The following is a 12,184-nucleotide window of genomic DNA, read 5'->3' on the forward strand; positions in this document are numbered from 1 at the left end:
CCTCTCCAGACTTATGGGACCCCCGTTTGAATCCTTGGCCACATGTTCCCTTTTGTACCTCTATTGGAAAACAGCTTTCCTCATTGCTATCACTTGAGCTCAGAGACATGCCTCGCCGAAGGCTCTTACATTGGAACCACCTTACATGATCTTCCATAAGGATAAGGTGCAGCTATGACCTCACCCTGCCTTTCTTCCCAAGGTGGTGTCGACTTTTCATATCAACCAGGACATCTTCCTTCCAGTCGTCTTCCCAAAACCTCACGCCAATAGTCAGGATCAGCGGCTTCACTCCCTCGATGTTCGTAGGGCTCTTGCCTTCTACACTGAACGTATGAAGCTGTTCTGGAAAATAACGCAGCTCTTTGTCGCAGTAGCAGAACGGATGAAGGGTTTTCCGGTCTCCTCTCAGCGGCTCTCTTCTTCTTCAAGCACGAATACATGTCGTGATCCTTATGATCTGGCCGGGGTCCTGCCCCGCACGTCCCCCCCCCCCCCCCCCCATCTCACCGCTCACTCTACAAGGGCTCAGGCCTCGTCAGCAGTCTTCCTGGCCCAGGTGCCAATCCAGGAGCTCTGCAGAGCTGCTACTTGGTCATCAGTGCATACATTTGCCTCACACTATGCCATCGTTAGGTATTTGGTAGGGCGATCCTACAATCCACAGTACTTCACTCCGACTTCACCGCCTAGGTAAGGCTTGGGAGTCACCTAATTGGAATCGATATGAGCAAGCACTCTAAGAAAAGACTGTTACATACCTTTGTAACTGTTATTCTTCGAGATATGTTGCTCATATCCATTCCAAACCCACCCTCCTTCCCCTGTGTTGGAGTAGCCGGCAAGAAGGAACTGAGGGGGTGCTGGGTTGGCTGGGGTATATATCCAGTGCCATGAAGGCGCCACTCTAGGGGGCTCCACAGCCAACCCAACTGGGTGTTGCTAGGGTAAAAGTTCTCTGATTGCCATGCACACGGCGCGCACACCTCATTGGAATGGATATGAGCAACACATCTCAAAGAACAACAGTTACAAAGGTGAGTAATGGTCTTACACATCATCTTAGGTCAAAACCAGTGGAATATATAGTCCATAGCAAGTCAGGCCACGTACATATGCAAACTGCACTTTATACCTTGGTTTTTCAGAGGAACAATAATTCTGACAACAATTGCTTGTGTGGTATTTGTTCAGTGTTATTTCAAGGTTGTGTGGTGTGTTTTTTCTCAGAGGAAAACAGGAAAAGACTATAAACACAAGGAGGAAAAATAAAAACCTAAGGAAACTGAATCCTGAGGCTGATTTTGAAAGATGAATGATTATAGTTTTTTGGTACTTCAGTTCTGCATTTCTTATTCTGATATGGTTATATTTTCTACTTTGTTTCTTTGTTTTTAACATCAAAGAGCAATTGGATTTCCAGCTGTCTGGATGACGTTTTAAAGGAGAAAATACAGGTGACTAGTACATTACTTGATCTATTTGATGTTTGAAGTGTTGTAGTGAAGTTTTTCATAGACTCTAGGACTGGAAGGGACCTCGAGAGGTCATAGAGTCCAGTCCCCTGCCCACATGGCAGGACCAAATACTGTCTAGACCATCCCTGATAGACATTTATCTAACCTACTCTTAAATATCTCCAGAGATGGAGATTCCACAGCCTCCCTAGGCAGTTTATTCCAATGTTTAACCACCCTGACAGGAACTTTTTCCTAATGTCCAACCTAAACCTCCCTTGCTGCAGTTTAAGCCCATTGCTTCTTGCTCTATCCTTAGAGGCTAAGATGAACAAGTTTTCTCCCACCTCCTTATGACACCCTTTTAGATACCTGAAAACTGCTATCATGTCCCCTCTGTCTTCTCTTTTCCAAACTAAAGTTTTGAGGTCTTTATCTCCAAAACCCTATTTTTAATTTATTTATGATAGGACTAGATAGTTACTGCTTGTCAATAAGCTTCTTGTTTTAGCTGCCATTACTGAAAGATGCATGTCTTCGAAAAAGATAAATAAAAACCTCTCCTAGTAATTGGAAACCTATAACAATAACTCTTCTGAGTCTCACATTAGTGGAAGTTAGATAACTGCAATTCTGAACATGGTCTCTTTTATTCTGAGCATCAAAAAGTACAGTGTATTTTAGTAAGTAACTTTTTTTTTTATAAATGCCTTTTGCATGAAAATGCAAAACATATGTTCAAATTCAGCTCTGCTTTCAGAAGATAGACGTCTGTAACTCTTCCTTAAACATGCCTTCAAAGTGTAGATCTTTTGCCATGAGCTCTTCTTCCACATCCTCTAATGCCCACTGATGATCAGTCAATTCCAAAGCTTCCCATTCCGTCTACAAGGAGAGTAAATAGAAGGGGGGGGGGGAGAAAGAGGCCTGAGTATTAGAACAGTTTTCTTCAAGGATGGTGCAATGTCCTGTTCAAATAAACAGGACTATGCCCAATTTCACACTCCAACCTCAAAACAATTTCTGCATGAAATTACTCACAAGTAGTCTACTCTTATAGAAGAACATATCTGAAAAGTTGGTTAATTAAAGCATTTCAGCGATGTAAGGCCTTTCATGCTTACAAAGAATTTGAAAAACTTTTTTTTTTTTTTTTTTTCCCTTCTTCTTCTTCTTCTTTCTTTCTTTCTGAAAAGGCCTCCAACTTTTTGGAGTGCTGTTCTCCCTCTAAAACACCTGAGACTACAAATGCCACATTGGCTGGATTTGTTTGTCTCCAGGAGGAGTAGTGCCTCTTGGCAATTGGGTAATTCACTTGGGAGACATTGCTAAGTTTAGCTGTATCTCTCAGAATTTTGCAGGCCTCATGTCAGAATTGATGACATCCACAGGGATTGGGGCTATCCCCTCTGAAGGTCCCAGGAGGCTGTTCCACACTGTAAGACTGGAGTAGGCTGCTAAGGCTGAGTCTCCTGAAGACCCGCTAAGGTGAGCAGTACTAGGGCTGCAGGTGGAGCATCAGTCTAGCACAATTTCTGCCCAACTTCCACACAGGTCCCATTTTCACCTCACTGACATTGGGGCAGAAGTCCCTGTTACTTCCTGAGTCATTAGCAGTGTAATCAGTTACAGTGTAACCATACTAAGCAAACACACGAGAATTCTATTTTTAAAGACCTACTAATGCAGTTGTTTTATTGTGGCTGAGCTTATACACAAGTCTGTATGGTCTCTATTCTCAGAAAAATAAACTTAGGATGACTTAAAATATCACAGGGAAGAAACAAACATGCCAGAAGTCTTACCTGCCTTTTATAAAAACAGGCAGGTTCTAGATTCTAAAAAGTCATTTAGGGAGGGATAGCTCAGTGGTTTGAGCATTGGCCTGCTAAACCCAGGGTTGTGAGTTAAATCCTTGAGGGGGCCATTTGGGGATCTGGCACAAAAATCTGTCTGGGGATCAGCCCTGCTTTGAGCAGGGGGTTGGACTAGATGACCTCCTGAGGTCCCTTCCAACCCTGATATTCTATGATAGGTCCATCAATGGCTGTTAGGCAGGGATGGTGTCCCTAGCCTCTGTTTGCTAGAAGCTGGGAATCAGCGACAGGAGATGGATCACTTGAAGATTACCTGTTCTGTTCATTCCCTCTGGGGCACCTGGTATTGGCCACTGTTGGAAGACAGGATACTGGGCTAGATGGACCTTTGGTCTGACCCAGTATGGCTGCTCTTATGTTCTTATTGATGTAGGTAAGCTGCCCAGCACTCTTGTTAAGAAGTGGCTGGAGTACAGCATACTTCATGGACATGGTAGTTTGTCTTCTCTGAAGAAGACACTGATGGTCGCTGAGCAGTGCTCCCAAGAGTGCTCTCGCTTTCACCAATCTTAAGAGGAAAGTGTCTCTCTTGTATGAGAATGTACTGATGAATGGTCAAAATTCTGATCAGGAGGACTGCATCACCGCTTCATTCTGCATCTTCGGAATCAATGAAGCCACTGAGTTTCCCTGCTGAATTAAGGTGAGAGCTCTTAGCAGCAAGAGGCACCTGGGTCTGAGGTTGGGCAAAGACAGTCTGGGATGAGAGAGCCAAGCAGGATTTGGTGACTGCTATCAAAGCTGAGAAGGATCTCTTGATTTCCTTCCTGCCTGTGGCATACAGTCTCAAGGACTGTGACAGAGGATGCTCACCTCAGTAAGCAAAGGATTAAACTGACTTCCCCTCTTCCCTTGAACAGGTGTGGAAAGGAGGAGCTCCAGGTTCAGGGGAATAGGTGAACCCTAGGCTGGGGAAGCTTATGTTTGTTTTTGCTAATGCTAACATGACTTGATTTAAACAGGAAAGGATTCTTCCAGCTGAGAAATCCTTGCGGATGATTACTGTCCTCTTTCTGCTGAGTCACCCCACCAGTTACAAACTCCTTACATTGTCACACCCCAATGGCCCCCTCCCTCAAGGGGTTCCCCTGGGGAAGGCAGATCAGCACTGTATATTGCTAACGCTGTTGCAAGCATCGCAGGGCATTTTGGGGAGGGTCAAAGGTGAGAGTGTGGAATGGAAGATTCCTTTGCAGAGTACAAGAGGGGGAAGGAGGAAGACAGCAGAGAATGGGTTAACTCAATACTGTAGCTAGCTAGCGCAGTCCGACAATAAGACGTAGCTATGCTGGCCCCAGTCCAAGGTCACGGTGCTAGACAAGAAATCTGCAGCTGCGTTTATCTCCCACTCAGCCACAAACAGCCATAGAAAAAGTACACTAAACCAGGGCTGTAAAAATAAACACAGGCAAGACAATGAGGGGGGGAAGCAGAGCTGCGCGTCCCTAGAGCTGGTGTGTTTTGGGAAAGTTGAGGAGACCACAGAAAGCTGGTCTGGACTGGTACAAAAAGCACCAGAATCAGGTCGTGGAATGAAATACCCCCAAAGGAACCCTGGACTTAAAAACCCTCCTGAGAGCTGGAGCAATTCGGAGATCACAGCAGACCCCGGACGACTTGGGCCCAGGACAAGAACTCCTGTCCACCCCTCCCCCTCTTCTTCTTACACCCAGGCTTGGCCAGCCTTGGGTCATGCGTGTGTAAGTATGAAAGTGGGTTAAGGCTTGGGGCACTAATGCTTTCTTCCCTCCTTTTGAGTGACGTGGGGAACACCCCAGCACTCCTCCGCTGTTTTATTATTTTATTAATAAAGCTTTAAAACTTAGACACTTGGTGTATTTCGTTATCTCCGCCCCAAACAGTCCTGTGGCCTCAGGCTAATCAGCTGATGCCTCAGGCAGATTGGTAACAAAAATCTGTCAGTTTTGTTGAAGAATTGCGGGGGGGAGGGAGGCCTGCGGAGCACAGCAACTGTTCTGCCCTTGGTATTTCATGTTTGCTATGCCTGGCATTGTTGGTATTTCATGTTGAGGATTTGATGATTACAGGTGTGCCCCACCCTCAGTTGTAGCATGGCTGAGAACCGGAGAGGGGTTTAGCATTGTTCTCTCCACCCTGGTCAGTGGGGGAAGGGTGCAAGTGGGTCTACCCCGGGTCGTAAGAGTGCCGGGTAATGGGAGGAGGTCTTAGAGATCCTCGCTCCAAGCAAAAATCCTTGGTTCATACACTCTCAGCCGTTGTATGCTTGAGTATAAGAGGAGAATTTAGGGTTTCTTGCTCAGCCCAGGGGGGGCATTTGGTGTATGGGCCTATTGGTGTCACTAGGCATCACTCTAGGTAACTCGGGTGTGTGTGTGTGTGTGTGGAAACCACGAGAGTCGATGAAGCCCCCCCGCACTAGGCCAAAGTGAACCAAAGCCCCTGCAGGTTAAACTTTACTAACCTCACAGGCCAGCAGCTGGGAAACCTACATGATTCTAGCTGAAGGACAAGATTACTTGCAGAAGGGAACATAGCGAACAAGCTACGCAGCCAAAGTCGTTTAATGTAACTACTGCAGGGGGAGGAAGGGGGGAGGTAGGGAAGGCAAAAAAAAAAAAAAGAATAAAAAGGGAAAACTGCTTGTCTCAGTGCGCTTGATTTGAGACATGCTGGTCTCCTAGTGCCTATTCAGAGCTCTTGAATAAACTTTGTCTGCTTCTCCACCCTGGTGTGTTCATTGGCGCGAAGCACACCGGGCAACGAATCCCGCTATTGCCCCCCTTGGGCCCTCTGTGCCAGCAACAGTTTTGGCGTCCCTGGGTAGGCTCGAGGCTGAAATTTAGCCTTGCCTGGATCCCTCCTGGCGGCCGACGGATTGCGACGACCGACGCCCAGCATACACCAGTGACTTCATCGGGGGCCTCGGCGGAGACGCGGTTTGATCGACTCCAGAGGGCACAACGGTGCAACGTGCTCGGATAGTGGAGAAGCGGTTGAGGGTGATGGTGAGGAACCGGTCCCTTGGATAAGGTAGGAACAGTCCAGGGGTGTGGACTTTCCCCTATTAGGACCTGGGGATGCCCAGTGTCACTCTAGGCCATGGGGCAGGGACAGAGTACGACAGGCAGGGCATGGTGTATGGCCTTAGAATGCATTCTAGCAAATTGGAAAGTGTTTGTTTGACACAAATCCAATAACTAAAAGTAGATTAAAAAAGTTCTGTACAGTAGACTGGCCTCAATATCAGCTAGAGGACCAGGAAAGGTGGCCACCGGAAGGATCACTTAATTATAATGCGATCCTTCAATTACTCCTGTTTTGTCAGCGAATGGGTTAATGGAACGAACATATGCATGCGCAATTGTTTATGGCTTTACGAAATAGAACAGATATCTTGCAAAAGTGTAATTTGACTCCGAGAGGTTCGGTAGTAGCTACTGTTAATCCCCAGAACCCCCCCACAGCTGTAATGGCAGGTCCAGTGTCCCCTTTGGCTATCACACCCCCACCATATAAAGAAAGGGTGTCTTGGGTTCCAGAAATCTCGGTGGGATTTTATCCGTTGATCACAGAGACCGTGGTGTCCAGACATGGCTCGGATAGGAATCAGGCCACTACTATGCAGGTTTACACCCATGTGCCTTTTAACCCAGTCGACCTAGCAGCCTTTAAGGCACAGGCAGGGGAATTCTCCATGAACCCAAGCAAGTTTATCTCAGTTTTTGAAGGGTGTCTGGCCAGCCACAAGCCTGACTGGGATGACTGTAATATCCTCATGAGGACTCTGTTGTCTGAAGTGGAGCAGAATCAGGTTATGTCTAAAGCAATGGAGGAGGCACAGCGGAGACATGACCTGGATCCAAATCACGTCCCGGTGCCTGCAGACATGGTCCCCTAGCAGATCCCAGGTGGAACCCTAATGACCCTGCGGGCCAAACTGGTCTACCTCCCCGATTGTCCAACGCCTCTACTGGGACGGGACCTGCTTTGTCGCTTAGGCGCCACCCTGCATTTCACCCAAGATGAAGTAACCCTTACCTTACCCCCCCCCCCCCCCCCCCCCGAGAATGCCTGGATAATGACCCTTGCAATTGAGCCCTCAGCCATGCAAGCCCCAGAGTGGAGCCAGTGGAAGGACAAAAGGAAGGTTAAAAAGCAGCTTTGCTGGACAGTGTTGGCCCAGGGATTTAAAAATTCCCCCACCCTTTTTGGCCAGGCCCTGGGCCAGAGATTTGGAGGAGTGGAACAATGAGGACAAGGTCCTCCTCCTGCAATATGTAGATGACTTGTTAACTGCCACTGTGGGTCCAACCCCTTGGCTTAAAGCCACTGTGAGCCTCCTGAACTTTGTTGGACTCCGAGGATATCTAGTAGCACAGAGTAAGGCTCAAATTGCCCTCCCAGAAGTACAATACTTAAGGTTTCACATAAGGCAGGGGGAGCGTCAGCTTTCAAACGAAAGGAAGGAAGCTATCTGCTAAGTTCCTATCCCAAGCAATCGTAAACAGCGTACAGCATTTCTGGGTATGGCAGGCTTCTGCAGAATATGGACCCCAGAGTTTGGACTGTGGGCTAAACCCTTGAACGAATGCGTTAAGGGAGCGGATCACGACCCCTTTCACTGGTCCTCAGAAGCCGACAAAGCATTTAAGGTTTTAAAAAGGAAAGCTATTGGACACCAGAGCTTGTACCGAGTGGATTCCTCAAAAGTGGAATTATCAGTATCCCTGATAATGTCACAGCTAACCTGGTGGCTGAACTTTGATTTTTGTCCTCACCCACAACTATTTCACATTTAGGGACACTATATACCTTCAAGTCAGCGGCACTGCTATGGGTACCCGCATGGCCCCACAATATGCCAACATTTTTATGGCGGACTTAAAACAACGCTTCCTTAGCTCTCGTCCCCGAACGCCCCTACTCTACTTGCGCTACATTGATGACATCTTCATCATCTGGACCCATGGAAAAGAAGCCCTTGAGGAATTTCACCATGATTTCAATAATTTCCATCCCACCATCAACCTCAGCCTAGATCAATCCACACAAGCGGTCCATTTCCTGGACACTACTGTGCTAATAAGCGATGGTCACATAAATACCACCCTATACCGGAAACCTACTGACCGCTACACTTACCTACATGCCTCCAGCTTCCATCCAGGACACACCACACGATCCATTGTCTACAGCCAAGCTCTAAGATATAACCGCATTTGCTCCAATCCCCCGGATAGAGACAAGCACCTACAAGATCTCTATCAAGCATTCTTAAAACTACAATACCCACCTGCTGAAGTGAAAAAACAGATTGACAGAGCCAGACAAGTACCCAGAAGTCACCTCCTACAAGACAGGCTCAACAAAGAAAATAACAGAACACCACTAGCTGTCACCTTCAGCCCCCAACTAAAACCTCTCCAGCGCATCATCAGAGATCTACAACCTATCCTGAAAGATGATCCTTTACTCTCACAGATCTTGGGAGACAGACCTGTCCTCGCTTACAGACAACCCCCCAACCTAAAGCAAATACTCACCAGCAACCACACATCACTGAACAAAACCACTAACCCAGGAACCTATCCTTGTAACAAACCCCGATGCCAACTCTGTCCACATATCTATTCAAGTGACATCATCATAGGACCTAATCACATCAGCCATACCATCAGGGGCTCGTTCACCTGCACATCTACCAATGTGATATATGCCATGTGCCAGCAATGCCCCTCTGCCATGTACATTGGCCAAACCGGACAGTCTCTACGCAAAAGAATTAATGGACACAAATCTGACATCAGGAATCAAAATACTCAAAAACCAGTGGGAGAACACTTTAACCTGTCTGGTCATTCAGTGACAGACCTGCGGGTGGCTATATTACAACAGAAAAACTTCAAAAACAGACTCCAAAGAGAGACTGCAGAGCTAGAATTGATATGCAAACTAGACACAATCAACTCCGGTTTGAATAAGGACTGGGAATGGCTGAGCCATTACAAACATTGATTCTATCTCCCCTTGTAAGTATGCTCACACTTCTTATCAAATTGTCTGTACTGGGCTATCTTGATTATCACTTCAAAAGTTTTTTTTCTCTTAATTAATTGGCCTCTCAGAGTTGGTAAGACAACTCCCACCTGTTTATGCTCTGTGTGTGTGTGTATATATCTCCTCAATATATGTTCCATTCTATATGCATCCGAAGAAGTGGGCTGTAGTCCACGAAAGCTTATGCTCTAATAAATTTGTTAGTCTCTAAGGTGCCACAAGTACTCCTGTTCTTCTTTTTGTGGATACAGACTAACACGGCTGCTACTCTGAAACCTCAAAAGTGGGTGTGCTTATCCTGGTTTGTTGCTCCAAAGCTCTGTATAGAAGTTATTTTACTGGAAGGGTGTATAATAGCAATGTGTACGTGTTCATTGTTGGGAAAAGGTGTATGAGTGAAGAGTGGAAGTTTCCTTTGTAGGTTAAAAGAAGCCGAGAAGGGGAGAAGGAAAAAGAACAGAACAAGTTAACTGAGGAAAAAATATAGCTAGCAAGCTCAGTCCAAAGATAAGATGCTGGCCCCATCCAAGGACATTGTTCACAGCTAAGACTTGGCTGACAACCAAGAGAAAGGGGGCCTGAATGTGCTCAAGCACCCATGAGATCTGCAAAACACTGCCAGGCATTAATGAAATGTGTTAGGCTTCTTTTCTCATAGATTAAAAGAAGTGCTAACCAAAGACCCTAGCAGCCCTGCCATTCATTGAAACAAGGAGACTGAGTCTACATAAAGTCCATCAATGAAAGTCTGCTTTGGCTCCACACTGGAAAGGCCCTTTCCAAGTCCTGTTAACCACCACCACCACTGTGAAGTGCCAAGGACTGCCTACCTGGACCCATGCTTCTCCCTGTAAAAAGACCCCTCCACCTCAGGAGGATTCTCCGACTGATGATAAGCCTATTTCTCCTTCTAGCTCTACTGTACCTTCTGGACAGCAGGAAAAAGAAGGGGGGGGGGGAAGACAAGGTGAAGTGCTAGTAATCTCTCCCTTGTCCACTGACAGACCTACTGTGCCTTTGGAATTTTCTAGAAAAAGCAAAACCATTATAGGATGATGTGCTAGTAACCTCTCCCCCGTATGATGCTGAACCATGACTGTTTCAGGAAAAGAGAAAAAGGAACACTTGCTTCATTGAAACCACGAAGTCCAAGGATTCCTGACTACAAAAGAAACAAAGAATTATAGGCTGGCAGGGAGGCTCTTACCCAGCTTATGAGTAAATATTTTCTAACCTCTGGACTTAGACTCATAGCATCCCAGGTACAGGCTAAATGTCTGCTCTGCCAAAAGAATAACCCTCGACCGGGAATGTCAGTGCCACCAGCCACTCTGGAACCTACCCCAGGCCCGGGATTGGTTTGGCAAATAGATTTTACTGAGTTCCCCCAGACCCAAGGGTTCAGATACCTCGTCCTCTTGGTGGATCGATTCAGCGGATGGCCCGAAGCCTTCCCATGCCATAACAACACTGCCAAAAGGGTGGCCCTCAAATTTGTCAAGGAGCTCATTCCCCGCTTCAGGCTCCCACAGTGGATGGAATCTGACAACGGAACACACTTCACGTCACAAGTCGTTCAAAAGATATCAGATGCCCTACAGATCCCTTGGAAGCTCCACACACCATGGCAACTGCAGGCCAGTGGGGTAGTGAGCATACAAATCAGACTCTTAAGCGACACCTCTCAAAGGTCTGTCAGGAGGCTTCTCTTCGATGGCCTGATGCTTTGCCCCTCGTTTTGCTCCGCGTCCGCACTCTCCCTAAGAGCAGATTAGGGCTCAGTCCCTTTGAGATTATGTTTGGAAGGGTATAGCCTCTGAACGGTACACCGGTTCTGGCAGGGGAGTGGGAAATGGGGTACAGTTTCTTATCTCAGTACATGTGCTCTCTATCTGCTGTTCTTTCTTCTCTCCACAGGTACACCAAAGATTCACAGCCTCTTCCGCTGGATGCCCTGATCCACTCCTTGCAGCCAGGCGATTCCGTACTCATTCGGACGTGGAAGGACGAGCCTCTCCAAGAGCGGTGGAAGGGACCCCAGGCCGTCTTGTTGGTTTCCCATACAGCAGCAAAGGTCGAAGGACACAAGAACTGGATTCAGCACTCTCGTCTGAAGGCAGTACCCGCTCCTGAACAGTGGACCATCGAGCCTGCTGGAAAAAAAACTTCCAGCAACGATCTGGGACTTAAACTGTTATTTAAACGACAATAAGGTTTGCTGGGACTGCCTTGTGCTCCCTTTGGACAGTCGCAGCACACTCTCCGCGAGAACTCTGAGCATTGGTTGTGTTTGTTTTCAGGTGGCCAGCCTAACCTATTGGCCTGGTCCCTTTTGTTTCTAATCTGTCTGCTGTTGGTAATTTATTCTTTTGTGGGCATTTGGGGAATTGTAATTACAGCATGGGTTCAGGTCCAACGTCTGCCACCATGCTGCTTTGTGCCATGGGAGCATTCCTCTCGTTAACTCCCATTTTCCCCTAAGCACATGCAGGAGGGGGAGGAAGCCCAACAACTTGGAAACAAACACGTAGGAGGCCCTGAAGGTTGCCTTTGCCCAGGAATTCAATCTCTCCAATTGTTGGATATGTTCCCAAATCCCTCACCATTCGGCAAGGCTACCCTAGAGAGCCATTCCCCAAAATTGGTCCGACACCGGTCAGCTCTGGCTGGCGTGGAACTCTTCTAAGCTTGGGGATGAAGTGGTAAAACAAAATTGCACCATAGAAACCCCCTTTAGCCTGCTAGGAAATGACAGCTGGAGGCCATTTAGCAATGCTACCACCATTCCACAAGCCATTAAATTAGCCTCAT

General features: G+C 47.0%; 1 protein-coding gene across 2 annotated transcripts in view; it reads right to left on the bottom strand.

The window, feature by feature from the left end:
- Window positions 1–2,088: 2,088 nt before the first annotated feature.
- EMC3 (ER membrane protein complex subunit 3) overlaps window positions 2,089–12,184 on the bottom strand; it is a 39,502-nt gene continuing 29,406 nt past the window's right edge. For both annotated transcript variants that reach the window (XM_054035843.1, XM_054035844.1), the window contains exon 9: window positions 2,089–2,342. In XM_054035843.1, the coding sequence (XP_053891818.1) occupies window positions 2,214–2,342 (129 nt within the window). In that variant the 3' untranslated portion in view covers window positions 2,089–2,213. The remainder of the gene's footprint in view (window positions 2,343–12,184) is intronic.

This window comes from Malaclemys terrapin, chromosome 7 (genome assembly GCF_027887155.1).
Source record: "Malaclemys terrapin pileata isolate rMalTer1 chromosome 7, rMalTer1.hap1, whole genome shotgun sequence".
Classification (NCBI taxonomy): domain Eukaryota; kingdom Metazoa; phylum Chordata; order Testudines; family Emydidae; genus Malaclemys; species Malaclemys terrapin.